Here is a 17,813-nt window from a genome sequence, read left to right as displayed (position 1 = left end):
GGACTCATCGTCATTGAAGCCTGGTTCAGGGGCTACTGAGGGAGTCCTGGATTAGGGGGTCCTCGGACAGCCGGACTATATCCTTTGGCCGGACTTTTGGACTATGAAGATACAAGATTGAAGACTTTGACCCGTGTCCGGATGGGACTCTCCTTGGCGTGGAAGGCAAGCATGGCAATACGAATATGTAGATCTCCTCCCTTGTAACCGACTCTGTGTAACCCTAGCCCCCTCCGCTGTCTATATAAACCGGTGGGTTTAGTCCGTAGGTCAACAACAATCATACCATAGGCTAGCTTCTAGGGTTTAGCCTCTACGATCTCGTGGTAGATCAACTCTTGTAATACTCATATCATCAAGATCAATCAAGCAGGAAGTAGGGTATTACCTCCATCGAGAGGGCACGAACCTGGGTAAACATCGTGTCCCCCGCCTCCTGTTACCATCCGCCTTAGACGCACAGTTCGGGACCCCCTACCCGAGATCCGCCGGTTTTGACACCGACAGGGTGCCTCAGGCACGATGAAATCCTCGCTGCCGGGGCTCTCTTCATCCTCGGAGACTGGACGATAACTATCGTCATCCGGGTCATTGGGCATGGCCTATTTATCAGGGTTAACTTGCCCGTTGTCTTGTTCCTCTTGTTCGGATGCTGCTCCAACAGGGTTTTCATTGTTTTCGGCGTCGCCCGGTGTACTATTTTCTCCGGTGCCAGTGTTGCTATCTTTTGAGCGACGAGGCTTAGAACGGCGTTTAGGGCGCCGGCGCTTGGACTGTGTCTCAGAAGGTTTATCCGCAACTGGATCGTCGCTCGCTTTTTTAGGTGTGTCCACCATGTACACATTGTACGAAGAGGTGGCCATCCAACGTCCAGTGAATGGCGGGTCTTGGCCTTGCTCCTTGTCGGCATCGTCGTCCATACCGTCGATGTCTTCGGAGCCATAATCAAGCACGTCGGTTAAGTCATCAACAGTGGCTATGAAGTGGGTGGTGGGTGGGAGGCAAAATTCCCTGTCATCCGCCTCTAGCTCGAACCGGACATAGTTCAGGTGTGAGTCCTTCTCTAAGGACAAATTCTTTAAAGAGTTTAGCACATCACCCAAAGGTGAGTGCTGAAAGACGTCTGCAGCGCTGAATTCGAAAATCGATAACCGATCCAGCTCGGTGTCCGCAGGCGTACATGGTCCGAAACTTGTAGCCGGAGGCGAGTCCGGAGTTCCGTTGACGCGAGTATTGCAGGGTGTCGAGTCTGTGTGCGGCTCCAACGCTGCGGACTCTGTGGCCTCGGATGGCACGATCTGCTCTGGCTCTAAGGCCGTTGCAGCAACAGGAACCATCTCCTAGATGTGACCCGGTGACAGATTTAAGTCATGTTCATCGGAGCGAGGGGAGCGATCGTCGGGGTCTCAAATCCGTCGAAGATCAAGTCTCCGCGGACGTCCGCGACGTAGTTCGAGCTTCCGAATCTGACCTGATGGCCAGGGGCGTAACTATCGATCTGCTCCAGATGGCCAAGCGAATTGGCCCGCAGTAAGAAGCCGCCGAATACAAAAATCTGTCCGGGGAGGAAGGTTTCTCCCTGGACAGCGTCACTATGGACGATTGAAGAGGCCATCGAACATTTCGTCGACGACACAGTGGAACTCTCAATGAAAGCACCAATGTCGGTGTCAAAACCGGCGGATCTCGGGTAGGGGGTCCCGAACTGTGCGTCTAAGGTCGATGGTTGCAGGAGACGGGGGACACGATGTTTACCCAGGTTCGGGCCATCTCTATGGAGGTAATACCCTACTTCCTGCTTGATTGATCTTGATGAATATGAGTGTTACAAGAGTTGATCTACCACGAGATCGTGATGGCTAAACCCTAGAAGTCTAACCTATATGACTATGGTATTGAGTCTATCCTTTCCGGACTACGCCCTCCGGTTTATATAGACACTGGAGGGATCTAGGGTTACACAGAGTCGGTTACATAAGAAGGAATCTTCATAGTTTGGTCGCCAAGCTTGCCTTCCATGCCAAGGAGAGTCCAATCCGGACACGGGTACAGTCTTCGGCCTTCATGTCTTCACAGCCCACCAGTCCGGCCCATGGGCAACAGGTCGGCCGCCCGAGGACCCCTTAGTCCAGGACTCCCTCAGCGACACACCGTCCCTCCCACCACCCCAGTCCGCAAATCCCCAATGGAGAGAATGGCGAGCGTGAGTTCCTACTCCATGAGTCACCGTTTGAGGGGCACCGATGGCCGACCTGGACTACCCGACGCCGCTTCCGCCGGAGATGCTTGACAACATCCTTGCCCAGCACCCCTTTGGGAAGTTGGATTGTGTTAAAAAAATGTTTGTGCAACTTATAATTTTTTTGTGACGATTAAAAAATGTTTCCGCATTTCAAAAAATAGATGTGTCTTTTATGTGCATACAATGTAAGAAAAAGTTTGTGCATTGCAAAAACATATGTTTCATACCAATCAAAAAATGTACATGACATTTTTGAAAAAAAATCACATATTCCAAATATGTACGACACATTTTTAGAAAATATTTATACAATTTTTAAAATGTTTATGTAGTACAAAAAATTGTTTCTTACCATTCAAGAAAAATTTACGTGACATTTTAAAGAAATATTCTCACGTTTTTCACAAGATGTTCATGACATTTTTCTAAAAAATGTTTATACTATGTAAAAAATGTTTGAGTGGTTTAACAAAAAAGTTTCGTGGCACTTAAAAAAACAATGTGTATTTGAAAAATGGTAACCTATGTCGAACAAATGTTCGAAGCATGAACGGAGCAGCAACTCTGGGCCAAAACTTAGAATCTGCGTAAGAAATATACACTCGAGTTTTTTTATAGTCAAATAGCATAAATATTGTGTCAACCATATATGGAAAATTTTAAGAATATCCAAGAACTTCAACATATTATGTGGTTTACAACCTTGTGTCCTAGCTAACAATGGCAAAATGTAACTTGGGAGCGGTCTTTCTGGGTTGCTTGATGCATAACTTATGTAGTTATCTACTAATCAACACGTGATTTGTGTCGCCACTCTACTTAGAGAGAGAAAAGGAGTGTAAATCGCGTGAAATCAAAAAAAACGCACGAGCATAAATCGCATGAAATCAGGAAAGTAAGAGTGTAAACCGTATGAAAATATAAAACATATCTTGCGGCCAGGCTTATCTGGTTTCGTGCTACCTATAGCGTAGGGAGGAGCTAGGTTTGCACTAGGCGGTGTGGTTCACTACAATATCGTACACATGTGTGCAGGGACGTCACACCCCAGCCGCCACTAGGAGGGTGGGCCAGCTCCGCCCCAGGCTATGATCTAACCATAATCCAACAAAACAATCCTAAAAATTTATGGAATTTCTCGTAGCAGAATCCTTAACAGTATATGATGGCAAGGCCTTGCAGGAAGTATATAGGAGTACAATCTACATCAGTGGGCCGGTATATATGAAAAGCAACATGGCATGTGGATGCAAATTAAAGATGACTGGTAGATAGGCTCACACACAACATAGAACAATCTACGTATCACACGGATGTGAAGATTGCAACATAGACGCACACACAACATAGACCAATCTTGGTACGGACGGCAGAGCGCAGTTTCTTAGGACGATGACGAGCGATTTGCCTCCTTCTTGACCCACACGTTGTGCCCATACGGCAGATAGTGGCAGATTGGTCCGTCACCAGGCTTGGTGCCGAGGACCTTGAAGGAGAAATGCTCCGCGTCCCAGTGGGACGTGTCAGTGTGGCAAATAGCGGCGACAGTGACGGCAAGGCCACTATGGGCACCCTCCATCTCCACCATGTACGCCCTCGTTGCGGGTGTGTTATGGCACATGTAGACAGTGTAGGGATAGTTATGGTCGTGGCATGACACGAAGCTCGATCCGTCCACCGGGTGCACAGCTCGGACGGCGTACGGTTGCTTAGGTGCCCCTGAGCGGGGTAGGTCGGAGGCCATCGGCCGGACGTTGCGGGTGCCGAGCGCCGCCATGGTTCCCTCGACCAGGGCTTCCAGTGACGTAGCGCAGAATTTGGCCTCGCCTGCTTTTGGCGGCAGGTCACACATGTATAGCGTCTCCTCCATGTTGGCTGCCTGCACGGAGTTATTAGCGACGCCAAGCCGCGCGAGGGCGGTCGGCAGCGAGGACGCCGAGAATGGAATTGAGTCCGCCACATGACGCGGCAACAGCCCTAGCGGTGCACTGGCTGCCAAAGGGAAGTATAAGGTCATGGTCTTGCCTACTTGGACTGCCTCCTCATGGAAGAAGAGCCCTCGGGCCAGATACTCGTCGGCGCTGTGGTCACGGTCGTGAGATGGCCCGGGAGACGAGTGCTTCTTCGGTCCGGAGAGAGAGCGGAGCCCCCACATTAACCATGTCAGGGAGTACGCTTCAGCAACCGTTTCATCCTTTGATGATGGCCTGGGAGACGAGTGCTTGGTCGGCCCAGAGCGCGAGCGAAGCCCCCACATTAACCATGTCAGGGAGTACGCTTCAGCAACCGTATCATCCTTTGGTTTCTTCACAGAGCTGGTCTCTGCACCGTAAAGTATGTAGACCAGCCGTGAGCATTAGCCATATGTAATCATGATTTTTCCTACGACCTTCTTTCGTATTATAATAATCATAATTATGAGATATTAATAATTAATAAAGCGAGTAATGGACTGACCAGGATGGAGGAGCTTGAGGATGGGGTCCGGGAGCGGAGAATCGGGCAGGACGGTGCGCCAGTACACTTCAGCCTCCGTCGGGACTGCATTGCTACACTGTCCAACCTGGACGTAACACGACAGATTAAAATTGGTGGCTTTATCTATATACCTATACCTAATACTAAAGATCAAAATTCTATCCATTGTTTTTCGTCCACCTCGTCGTCCGAACAACTCCTAGGGTGCATTTTTTCTCTAGATAGATTTATGATGTATACATATGAGACAACGTGGTGTATGTAGACGGAGCATATGATCATATTGGACCATCTAGGATAGTATATATAAAAAGTATGCAAGTATATATACAATATATGATTATACTTATTTTATACACAATTATAATAGTATTATAATAATGTATTACAAAATATGGGCTCTTCTGAAAAAAAAATCAGATACTAAGATTTGAAGTATATTAAAATGAGTATACAAACATAATCAAAACTGATAAATGATTATACACACAATCCACAATATGGTTTATTAAAGATGGGATTAGCTACTCCCGAGAATAGGAAAAATGCACCCTAACATATATATACAATATCAAATAAATGTATTGTCAAAACATATACTCTTTATAGTTCATGCCACAGACAGTTATTTATGGATATTTCTATAAACTTAACCAAAGCTTTATAAGGAAGTTAGATTTAGCACGAAACTGTAAAGACATAATTATTTTGGAATGTCACGAGTAAACGATTACCGCAAGCAGAACGAAGGTGGCGATTATAGCAGAGTGGAGGCGTCGCGCCATGGAAAGCAACTGAGATATTCTGATGAATCAGTCAAGCCCCAGATGTTCCGACTAAGCCGGCCAGGGTATGCTGATACTTATAGTAGAACTTTAGAAGGTGTCAAGCTGGTACCGCATGTGATAGTCTAATTACCTATCATGTTCTCTCCTAGAAGATGTAATATACAAAGGCTGCCAATAAGGGAATCATATATTAATGAATGGCTCCTAATCTTAATGACTTATGGATGCTAAGGACTCCTTAATAAATGGCTGCTAAGCCAATCTTAATGGTGCATGGCTGCTAAGCCAATCTTAATATAGAATGCCTTGCAGGGGCGCCACATCTTCCGGGAAACTGTGGCCATCGTAGATAGGCAATGTAGGAAGCACTTCCTTGAGCTCTACTCTAGCAAGGCAAAGTAACTACCAAAATAGTGGAGTTCACCTAGTGTTTCTAATGTTTTTAAGTAGTAATAAAACACTACCTCTGGTCATACCACTAGGAGGCATTTGGTAGACAAATTTTATACTAAATTTTGAATACTAAAGTATTAGGAGAACCCCACACCACTACAAGAAATGGGAAATTCTGGTTGTGACAAACTCTGAAACCAAACACACCCAACAATAAGCAGAAAGCTGGCCCGCGCTTTCAAGCTGGATACAACCACGACGATCTGACTCAGTGTGTGTGCACGGCTGACTTTGGCAAATGCATAGGATGTGTTGAGTCACGTGCCACATGGCATTGCCTTCCACATGAAGAATCCAAGGAAACTCCATGTAATAAATGATGTCAACTGCCTAAAATAATGACAAATTGCTGCTAAGCCAAATCTTAGTGGTGCATGGCTGCTAAGGCAATATTAATATAGAATGGCTTGCAAGGGCACCGCACCTTTTGGGAAACTGTGGCCATCTTAGATAGGTACTGCAGGAAGCAGTGTGTTGAGCTCTACTCTAGCAAGGCCAAGTAACTACCAAAATAGTGGAGTTGACCTAGTGTTTTTTAAAGTTTTTAAGTAGTAATAAAACACTACCTCTAGTCATAGCACTAGGAGGCATTTGGTAGAGAAATTTATACTAAATTTTGAATACTAAAGTATTAGGAGAACCCCACATCACTACAAGAAATGGGAAATTCTAGTTGTGACAAACTCTGAAGCCAAATACACCCAACAATAAGCAAAAAGCCAGCCTGCGCTTTTAACCTGGACACAGCCACGACGATCCGACTCAGTGTGTGTGCACGGTTGACTTTGGGAAATGCATAGGATATGTTGAGTCACGTGCAACATGGCCTTGCCTTCCACACGAAGAATCAGGAAACTCCATGTAGTAAATGATATCGACTACCTAAAATAATGATGAATGGCTGCTAAGGACTTCTTAATGAATGGCTGCTAAGCCAATCTTAGTGGTGCATGGCTGCTAAGGCAATATTAATATAGAATGGCTTGCAGGGGCACCGCACCTTTTGGGAAACTGTGGCCATCTTAGATAGGTACTGCAGGAAGCACTGTGTTGAGCTCTACTCTAGCAAGGCCAAGTAACTACCAAAATAGTGGAGTTCACCTAATGTTTTTTAAAGTTTTTAAGTAGTAATAAAACACTACCTCTTGTCATAGCACTAGGAGGCATTTGGTAGAGAAAATTATACTAAATTTTGAATACTAAAGTATTAGGAGAACCCCACATCACTACAAGAAATGGGAAATTCTAGTTGTGACAAACTCTGAAGCCAAATACACCCAACAATAAGCAAAAAGCCAGCCTGCGCTTTTAACCTGGACACAGCCACGACGATCTGACTCAGTGTGTGTGCACGGTTGACTTTGGGAAATGCATAGGATATGTTGAGTCACGTGCAACATGGCCTTGCCTTCCACACGAAGAATCGGGAAACTCCATGTAGTAAATGATATCGACTGCCTAAAATAATGATGAACGGCTGCTAAGGACTTCTTAATGAATGGCTGCTAAGCCAATCTTAGTGGTGCATGGCTGCTAAGGCAATATTAATATAGAATGGCTTGCAGGGGCACCGCACCTTTTGGGAAACTGTGGCCATCTTAGATAGGTACTGCAGGAAGCAGTGTGTTGAGCTCTACTCTAGCAAGGCCAAGTAACTACCAAAATAGTGGAGTTGACCTAGTGTTTTTTAAAGTTTTTAAGTAGTAATAAAACACTACCTCTAGTCATAGCACTAGGAGGCATTTGGTAGAGAAATTTATACTAAATTTTGAATACTAAAGTATTAGGAGAACCCCACATCACTACAAGAAATGGGAAATTCTAGTTGTGACAAACTCTGAAGCCAAATACACCCAACAATAAGCAAAAAGCCAGCCTGCGCTTTTAACCTGGACACAGCCACGACGATCCGACTCAGTGTGTGTGCACGGTTGACTTTGGGAAATGCATAGGATATGTTGAGTCACGTGCAACATGGCCTTGCCTTCCACACGAAGAATCAGGAAACTCCATGTAGTAAATGATATCGACTGCCTAAAATAATGATGAATGGCTGCTAAGGACTTCTTAATGAATGGCTGCTAAGCCAATCTTAGTGGTGCATGGCTGCTAAGGCAATATTAATATAGAATGGCTTGCAGGGGCACCGCACCTTTTGGGAAACTGTGGCCATCTTAGATAGGTACTGCAGGAAGCAGTGTGTTGAGCTCTACTCTAGCAAGGCCAAGTAACTACCAAAATAGTGGAGTTGACCTAGTGTTTTTTAAAGTTTTTAAGTAGTAATAAAACACTACCTCTAGTCATAGCACTAGGAGGCATTTGGTAGAGAAATTTATACTAAATTTTGAATACTAAAGTATTAGGAGAACCCCACATCACTACAAGAAATGGGAAATTCTAGTTGTGACAAACTCTGAAGCCAAATACACCCAACAATAAGCAAGAAGCCAGCCTGCGCTTTTAACCTGGACACAGCCACGACGATCCGACTCAGTGTGTGTGCACGGTTGACTTTGGAAAATGCATAGGATATGTTGAGTCACGTGCAACATGGCCTTTCCTTCCACACGAAGAATAAGGAAACTCCATGTAGTAAATGATATCGACTGCCTAAAATAATGATGAATGGCTGCTAAGGACTTCTTAATGAATGGATCCTAAGCCAATATTAATGGCGCATGGCTGCTAAGGCAATCCTAATATAGATTGGCTTGCAGGGGCGCTGACGGAGCAGATTTCCATCAGATCCCTCGGCAGGGTTCATGACAAGACTAGAAGTACCGGAACGGACTCTGCACGCACAATTTACCTAGGTTTGGGCCTCCGAAGAGTGATACCCTACATCATGCTTCGTCTTGGTATTCATAGTGAAGGGATACCTCGTGCGGAGAATTACCATGGTGTTTGAGATGTCTACCGAGAGTTGAGTTTTCTAGATTAGATCACTAACTAAGCCCTAGGCCTCCCTTTATATAGGCATGAGAAGTCTAGAGTTTCCCTCCTGGGGAGATCGAATCTATTTGGCCACCGCCCTGCACCTTGGGGAACATGCTCGTCGCCTTTTGCCTCCTTAGGGTTCCTTGACTCCCGTGGGCTTTGGCAGGCCCATGATGAGGTTGAGGTTGGGCCCCCTCGCATTAGGCACCCTGGGATTGGGACTCCGTCAGTAGCCCCCGAGCGAGGGTGTTCGGGCTCGAGGTCTCCGTTGGGCTCTTCTCTTCATGCGTCCGGCCTCTTGAGTCATCATAGGGGGGGGTTCTTCTCCTCCCGCTTGCCAGTGAAGTTGTCGATTCTTCCGGGTCACAAGACCTTTAAGCTTCATGGGCCGGCCCAATCAGTCGCACTGGTACCGTCTTGATAAAGTCTAGCTTGCCTCTGTTTATTAAAAAAATAGGGGAGCTATATCGCGAGCTATTGATCTACAACATAGATATGCAAAAACTTTTAAGACTAAGTTCATGATAAATTTACGTTCAATTAATCAAATTAATAATAGACATCCCTCAAGTCATCTAAGTGATATGTGATCCAAATCAACTAACCCATGTCCGATCATTACGTGAGATGGGGTAGTCATCAATGGTGAACATCTCTATGTTGATCATATCTACTATATGGCTCACGTTCGACCTTTCGGTCTCCAGTGTTCCGAGACCATGTCTATACATGCTAGGCTCGTCAAGTTTAACCCAAGTATTTTTCATGTGCAAAACTATCTTACACCTGTTGTATGTGAACTGTAGCAACGGTGCATACTCAGGGAGAACACTTTTATCTTGAAATTAAGTGAAGGGTGTTGGGGATCGTAGCAGAAATTTAAAATTTTCTACGCATCACCAAGATCAATCTATGGAGTCATCTAGCAACGAGGGAGAGGAGTGCATCTACATACCCTTGTAGATCGCGAGCGGAAGCGTTCAAGTGAACGGGGTTGATGGAGTCGTACTCGTCGTGATCCAAATCACCGATGACCGAGCGTCGAACGGACGGCACCTCCGCGTTCAACACACGTACGGTTGGGGAAGACGTCTCCTCCTTCTTGATCCAGCAAGGGGGAAGGAGAGGTTGATGGAGATCCAGCAGCACGACGGCGTGGTGGTGGAAGTAGCGGGGATCTCGGCAGGGCTTCGCCAAGCACAGCGAGAGGGAGAGGTGTCACGGGAGGGAGAGGGAGGCGCCAGGGGCTGTGGTGCCGCTGCCCTCCCTCTCCCCCACTATATATAGGGCCCCTGGGGGGCGCCGGCCCTGGGAGATGCAATCTCCAAGGGGGGCGGCGGCCAAGGGGTGGCTTCCCCCCAAGCCAAGTGGGGGCGCCCCCACCCCTAGGGTTTCTAACCCTAGGCGCAGGGGGAGGCCCAAGGGGGGCGCACCAGCCCACCAGGGGCTGGTTCCCCTCCCACTTCAGCCCATGGGGCCCTCCGGGATAGGTGGCCCCACCCGGTGGACCCCCGGGACCCTTCCGGTGGTCCCGGTACAATACCGGTAACCCCCGAAACTTTCCCGGTGGCCGAAACTGGACTTCCTATATATAATTCTTCACCTCCGGACCATTCCGAAACTCCTCGTGACGTCCGAGATCTCATCCGGGACTCCAAACAACTTTTGGGTTACCGCATACTAATATCTCTACAACCCTAGCGTCACCGAACCTTAAGTGTGTAGACCCTACGGGTTCGGGAGACATGCAGACATGACCGAGACGACTCTCCGGTCAATAACCAACAGCGGGATCTGGATACCCATGTTGGCTCCCACATGTTCCTCAATGATCTCATCGGATGAACCACGATGTCGAGGATTCAATCAATGCCGTATACAATTCCCTTTGTCAATCGGTACGTTACTTGCCCGAGATTCGATCGTCGGTATCCCAATACCTCGTTCAATCTCGTTACTGGCAAGTCACTTTACTCGTACCGTAATGCATGATCCCGTGACCAAACACTTGGTCACATTGAGCTCATTATGATGATGCATTACCGAGTGGGCCCAGAGATACCTCTCCGTCATACGGAGTGACAAATCCCAGTCTCGATCCGTGTCAACCCAACAGACACTTTCAGAGATACCTATAGTGTACCTTTATAGTCACCCAGTTACGTTGTGACGTTTGGTACACCCAAAGCACTCCTACGGCATCCGGGAGTTACACGATCTCATGGTCTAAGGAAATGATACTTGACATTGGAAAAGCTCTAGCAAACGAACTACACGATCTTTGTGCTATGCTTAGGATTGTGTCCTGTCCATCACATCATTCTCCTAATGATGTGATCCCGTTATCATTGACATCCAATGTCCATAGTCAGGAAACCATGACTATCTGTTGATCAACGAGCTAGTCAACTAGAGGCTTACTAGGGACACGTTGTGGTCTATGTATTCACACATGTATTACGATTTCCGGATAACACAATTATAGCATGAACAATAGACAATTATCATGAACAAGGAAATATAATAATAACCATTTTATTATTGCCTTTAGGGCATATTTCCAACAGTCTCCCACTTGCACTAGAGTCAATGATCTAGTTACATTGTGATGAATCGAACACCCATAGAGTTCTGGTGTTGATCATGTTTTGCTCTAGGGAGAGGTTTAGTCAACGGATCTGCTACATTCAGGTCCGTATGTACTTTACAAATATCTATGTCTCCATTTTGAACACTTTCACGAATGGAGTTGAAGCGACGCTTGATATGCCTAGTCTTCATGTGAAACCTGGGCTCCTTGGCAAGGGCAATAGCTCCAGTGTTGTCACAGAAGAGAGTCATCGGGCCCGACGCATTGGGAATCACCCCTAGGTCGGTAATGAACTCCTTCATCCAGATTGCTTCTTGCTCTGCCTCTGAGGCCGCCATGTACTCCGCTTCACATGTAGATCCTGCCACGACGCTTTGCTTGCAACTGCACCAGCTTACTGCCCCTCCATTCAAAATATACACGTATCCGGTTTGTGACTTAGAGTCATCCAGATCTATGTCGAAGCTAGCATCAACGTAACCCTTTACGACGAGCTCTTCGTCACCTCCATAGACGAGAAACATATCCTTAGTCCTCTTCAGGTACTTCAGGATATTCTTGACCGCTGTCCAGTGTTCCATGCCGGGATTACTTTGGTACCTTCCTACCAAACTTACGGCAAGGTTTACATCAGGTCTGGTACACAGCATGGCATACATAATAGACCCTATGGCCGAGGCATAGGGGATGACACTCATCTTTTCTCTATCTTCTGTTGTGGTCGGGCATTGAGCCGTGCTGAATTGCACACCTTGCAATACAAGCAAGAACCCCTTCTTGGACTGATCCATATTGAACTTCTTCAATATCTTGTCAAGGTACGTACTCTGTGAAAGACCAATGAGGCGTCTTGATCTATCTCTATAGATCTTGATGCCTAATATATAAGCAGCTTCTCCAAGGTCCTTCATTGAAAAACACTTATTCAAATAGGCCTTTATACTTTCCAAGAATTCTATATCATTTCCCATCAATAGTATGTCATCCACATATAATAAGAGAAATGCTACAGATCTCCCACTCACTTTCTTGTAAACACAGGCTTCTCCATAAGTCTGTGTAAACCCAAACGCTTTGATCATCTCATCAAATCGAATGTTCCAACTCCGAGATGCTTGCACCAGCCCATAGATGGAGCGCTGGAGCTTGCATACCTTGTTAGCATTCTTAGGATCGACAAAACCTTCCGGCTGCATCATATACAATTCTTCCTTAAGAAAGCCGTTAAGGAATGCCGTTCTGACGTCCATTTGCCATATCTCATAATCATAGAATGCGGCAATTGCTAACGTGATTCGGACGGACTTCAGCTTCGCTACGGGTGAGAAAGTCTCATCGTAGTCAACCCCTTGAACTTGTCGATAACCCTTAGAGACAAGTCGAGCCTTATAGATGGTCACATTACCATCGGCGTCTGTCTTCTTCTTAAAGATCCATTTATTTTCTATGGCTCGCCGATCATCGGGCAAGTCAGTCAAAGTCCATACTTCATTTTCATACAAGGATCCTATCTCGGATTGCATGGCTTCAAGCCATTTGTTGGAATCCGGGCCCGCCATCGCTTCTTCATAGTTCGAAGGTTCACCGTTGTCTAACAACATGATTTCCATGACAGGGGCCGTACCACTCTGGTGCGGAACGTGTCCTTGTGGACCTACGAAGTTCAGCAGTAACTTGATCTGAAGCTTCATGATCATCATCATTAACTTCCTCCCCAGTCGGTGCAGGCACCACAGGAACATCTTCCCGCGCTGCGCTACTTCCCGGTTCGGAAGGGGTGACTATCACCTCATCAAGTTCCACTTTCCTCCCACTCACTTCTTTCGAGAGAAACTCTTTCTCCAGAAAGGACCCGTTCTTGGCAACAAAGATCTTGCCTTCGGATCTGAGGTAGAAGGTATACCCAATGGTTTCCTTAGGGTATCCTATGAAGACGCATTTTTCCGACTTGGGTTCGAGCTTTTCAGGTTGAAGTTTCTTGACATAAGCATCGCATCCCCAAACTTTTAGAAACGACAGCTTAGGTTTCTTCCCAAACCATAATTCATACGGTGTCGTCTCAACGGATTTCGACGGAGCCCTATTTAAAGTGAATGCAGCAGTCTCTAAAGCATAGCCCCAAAATGAGAGTGGTAGATCGGTAAGAGACATCATAGATCGCACCATATCCAATAGAGTGCGATTACGACGTTCGGACACACCATTTCGCTAAGGTGTTCCAGGCGGCATGAGTTGTGAAACAATTCCACATTTCCTTAAGTGTGTGCCAAATTCGTGACTCAAATATTCCCCTCCACAATCTAATCGTAGGAACTTTATTTTCTTGTCACGTTGATTCTCAACCTCACTCTGAAATTCCTTGAACTTTTCAAAGGTCTCAGACTTGTGTTTCATTAGGTAGACATACCCATATCTACTCAAGTCATCAGTGAGAGTGAGAACATAACGATAGCCTCCGCGAGCCTCAACACTCATTGGACCGCACACATCAGCATGTATGATTTTTAATAAGTTGGTTGCTCGCTCCATTGTTTCGGAGAACGGAGTCTTGGTCATTTTTCCCATGAGGCATGGTTCGCATGTGTCAAATGATTCACAATCGAGAGACTCTAAAAGTCCATCAGCATGGAGCTTCTTCATGCGCTTGACACCAATGTGACCAAGGCGGCAGTGCCACAAGTATGTGGGACTATCGTTATCAACTTTACATCTTTTGGTATTCACACTATGAATATGTGTAACATCACGTTCGAGATTCATTAAGAATAAACCATTAACCAGCGGGGCATGACCATAAAACATATCTCTCATATAAATAGAACAACCATTATTCTCGGATTTAAATGAGTAGCCATCTCGAATTAAACGAGATCCTGATACAATGTTCATGCTCAAAGCTGGCACTAAATAACAATTATTGAGGTTTAAAACTAATCCCGTAGGTAAATGTAGAGGTAGCGTGCCGACGGCGATCACATCGACCTTGGAACCATTCCTGACGCGCATCGTCACCTCGTCCTTCGCCAGTCTCCGCTTATTCCGCAGCTCCTGTTTTAAGTTACAAATATGAGCAACATCAAATACCCAGGAGCTACTACGAGTACTGGTAAGGTACACATCAATTACATGTATATCACATATACCTTTGGTGTTGCCGGCCTTCTTGTCCGCTAAGTATTTGGGGCAATTCCGCTTCCAGTGACCACTTCCCTTGCAATAAAAGCACTCAGTTTCAGGCTTGGGTCCATTCTTTGGCTTCTTCCCGGCAACTGGCTTACCGGGCGCGGCAACTCCCTTGCCGTCCTTCTTGAAGTTCTTCTTACCCTTGCCTTTCTTGAACTTAGTGGTTTTATTCACCATCAACACTTGATGTTCCTTTTTGATCTCTACCTCCGCTGATTTCAGCATTGAATATACCTCAGGAATGGTCTTTTCCATCCCCTGCATATTGAAGTTCATCACAAAGCTCTTGTAGCTCGGTGGAAGCGACTGAAGGATTCTGTCAATGACCGCGTCATCCGGGAGATTAACTCCCAGCTGAGTCAAGCGGTTGTGCAACCCAGACATTTTGAGTATGTGCTCACTGACAGAACTGTTTTCCTCCATCTTACAACTGAAGAACTTGTCGGAGACTTCATATCTCTCGACCCGGGCATGAGCTTGGAAAACCATTTTCAGCTCTTCGAACATCTCATATGCTCCGTGTTGCTCAAAACGCTTTTGGAGCCCCGGTTCTAAGCTGTAAAGCATGCCGCACTGAACGAGGGAGTAATCATCAGCACGTGACTGCCAAGCGTTCATAACGTCTTGGTTCTCTGGGATGGGTGCTTCACCTAGCGGTGCTTCTACGACATAATCTTTCTTGGCAGCTATGAGGATGATCCTCACATTCCGGACCCAGTCCGTATAGTTGCTGCCATCATCTTTCAGCTTGGTTTTCTCTAGGAACGCGTTGAAGTTGAGGGCAACGTGGGCCATTTGATCTACAAGACATATTGTAAAGATTTTAGACTAAGTTCATGATAATTAAGTTCATCTAATCAAATTATTCAATGAACTCCCACTCAGATAGACATCCCTCTAGTCATCTAAGTGAAACATGATCCGAGTCAACTAGGCCGTGTCCGATCATCACGTGAGACGGACTAGTCAACATCGGTGAACATCTTCATGTTGATCGTATCTTCTATACGACTCATGCTCGACCTTTCGGTCTTCCGTGTTCCGAGGCCATGTCTGTACATGCTAGGCTCGTCAAGTCAACCTAAGTGTATTGTGTGTGTAAATCTGGCTTACACCCGTTGTATTCGAACATTAGAATCTATCACACCCGATCATCACGTGGTGCTTCGAAACAACGAACCTTCGCAACGGTGCACAGTTAGGGGGAACACTTTCTTGAAATTATTGCGAGGAATCATCTTATTTAAGCTACCGTCGTTCTAAGCAAATAAGATGTAAAACATGATAAACATCACATGCAATCAAATAGTGACATGATATGGCCAATATCATTTTGCTCCTTTGATCTCCATCTTCGGGGCGCCATGATCATCTTCGTCACCGGCATGACACCATGATCTCCATCATCGTGTCTTCATGAAGTTGTCACGCCAACGATTACTTCTACTTCTATGGCTAACGTGTTTAGCAATAAAGTAAAGTAATTTACATGGCGTTATTCAATGACTCGCGGGTCATACAAAAAATAAAGACAACTCCTATGGCTCCTGCCGGTTGTCATACTCATTGACATGCAAGTCGTGATTCCTATTACAAGAACATGATCAATCTCATACATCACATATATCTCATTCATCACATCCTTTTGGCCATATCACATCACAAGGCATATGCTGCAAAAACAAGTTAGACGTCCTCTAATTGTTGTTGCATGTTTTTACGTGGCTTCTATAGGTTTCTAGCAAGAACGTTTCTTACTTACGTAAAACCACAACGTGATATGCCAATTTCTATTTACCCTTCATAAGGACCCTTTTCATCGAATCCGTTCCGACTAAAGTGGGAGAGACAGACACCCACTAGCCACCTTATGCAACTAGTGCATGTCAGTCGGTGGAACCTGTCTCACGTAAGCGACGTGTAAGGTCGGTCCGGGCCGCTTCATCCCACAATGCCGCCGAAACAAGATAAGACTAGTAGTGGCAAGAAAAATTGACAACATCTACGCCCACAACAAGTTTGTGTTCTACTCGTGCATAGAAACTATGCATAAACCTGGCTCTGATACCACTGTTGGGGATCGTAGCAGAAATTTAAAATTTTCTACGCATCACCAAGATCAATCTATGGAGTCATCTAGCAACGAGGGAGAGGAGTGCATCTACATACCCTTGTAGATCGCGAGCGGAAGCGTTCAAGTGAACGGGGTTGATGGAGTCGTACTCGTCGTGATCCAAATCACCGATGACCGAGCGCCGAACGGACGGCACCTCCGCATTCAACACACGTACGGTTGGGGAAGACGTCTCCTCCTTCTTGATCCAGCAAGGGGGAAGGAGAGGTTGATGGAGATCCAGCAGCACGACGGCATGGTGGTGGAAGTAGCGGGGATCTCGGCAGGGCTTCGCCAAGCATAGCGAGAGGGAGAGGTGTCACGGGAGGGAGAGGGAGGCGCCAGGGGCTGTGGTGCCGCTGCCCTCCCTCCCCCCCACTATATATAGGGCCCCTGGGGGCGGCGCCGGCCCTGGGAGATGCAATCTCCAAGGGGGGCGGCGGCCAAGGGGTGGCTTCCCCCCCAAGCCAAGTGGGGGGCGCCCCCACCCCTAGGAATTCGAACCCTAGGCGCAGGGGGAGGCCCAAGGGGGGTGCACCAGCCCACCAGGGGCTGGTTCCCCTCCCACTTCAGCCCATGGGGCCCTCCGCGATAGGTGGCCCCACCCGGTGGACCCCCGGGACCCTTCCGGTGGTCCCGGTACAATACTGGTAACCCCCGAAACTTTCCCGATGGCCGAAACTGGACTTCCTATATATAATTCTTCACCTCCGGACCATTCCGGAACTCCTCGTGACGTCCGGGATCTCATCCGGGACTCCGAACAACTTTCGGGTTACCGCATACTAATATCTCTACAACCCTAGCGTCACCGAACCTTAAGTGTGTAGACCCTACGGGTTCGGGAGACATGCAGACATGACCGAGACGACTCTCCGGTCAATAACCAACAGCGGGATCTGGATACCCATGTTGGCTCCCACATGTTCCTCGATGATCTCATCGGATGAACCACGATGTCGAGGATTCAATCAATCCCGTATACAATTCCCTTTGTCAATCGGTACGTTACTTGCCCGAGATTCGATC

At 46.6% G+C, this 17,813-nt stretch overlaps 1 protein-coding gene across 1 annotated transcript; it reads right to left on the bottom strand.

The window, feature by feature from the left end:
• Window positions 1–3,403: 3,403 nt before the first annotated feature.
• Window positions 3,404–5,575, bottom strand: LOC123099399 (protein RAFTIN 1B-like). Its single transcript, XM_044521566.1, has 3 exons — window positions 5,455–5,575; window positions 4,700–4,805; window positions 3,404–4,564 (listed from the first exon to the last, which is right to left on the bottom strand). Exons 1-3 carry the CDS (start codon window positions 5,503–5,505, stop codon window positions 3,627–3,629), a joined length of 1,095 nt encoding a protein of 364 aa, XP_044377501.1. The 5' UTR covers window positions 5,506–5,575; the 3' UTR covers window positions 3,404–3,626.
• Window positions 5,576–17,813: the final 12,238 nt, after the last annotated feature.

Source organism: Triticum aestivum, chromosome 4D, assembly GCF_018294505.1.
Source record: "Triticum aestivum cultivar Chinese Spring chromosome 4D, IWGSC CS RefSeq v2.1, whole genome shotgun sequence".
Taxonomy (NCBI): Eukaryota; Viridiplantae; Streptophyta; class Magnoliopsida; order Poales; family Poaceae; genus Triticum; species Triticum aestivum.
This window is presented reverse-complemented; position numbering and strand designations above follow the sequence as displayed.

Excerpts from the sequence above, each read along its gene's own strand:
- LOC123099399 (XM_044521566.1), bottom strand. The coding sequence starts at position 5,505 with ATGGCGCGACGCCTCCACTCTGCTATAATCGCCACCTTCGTTCTGCTT. Across the intron at positions 4,806-5,454 it reads CCACCTTCGTTCTGCTTGCG|GTTGGACAGTGTAGCAATGC; the intron begins GTAATCGTTTAC and ends TGTTACGTCCAG. Across the intron at positions 4,565-4,699 it reads CCTCAAGCTCCTCCATCCTG|AGACCAGCTCTGTGAAGAAA; the intron begins GTCAGTCCATTA and ends TTTACGGTGCAG.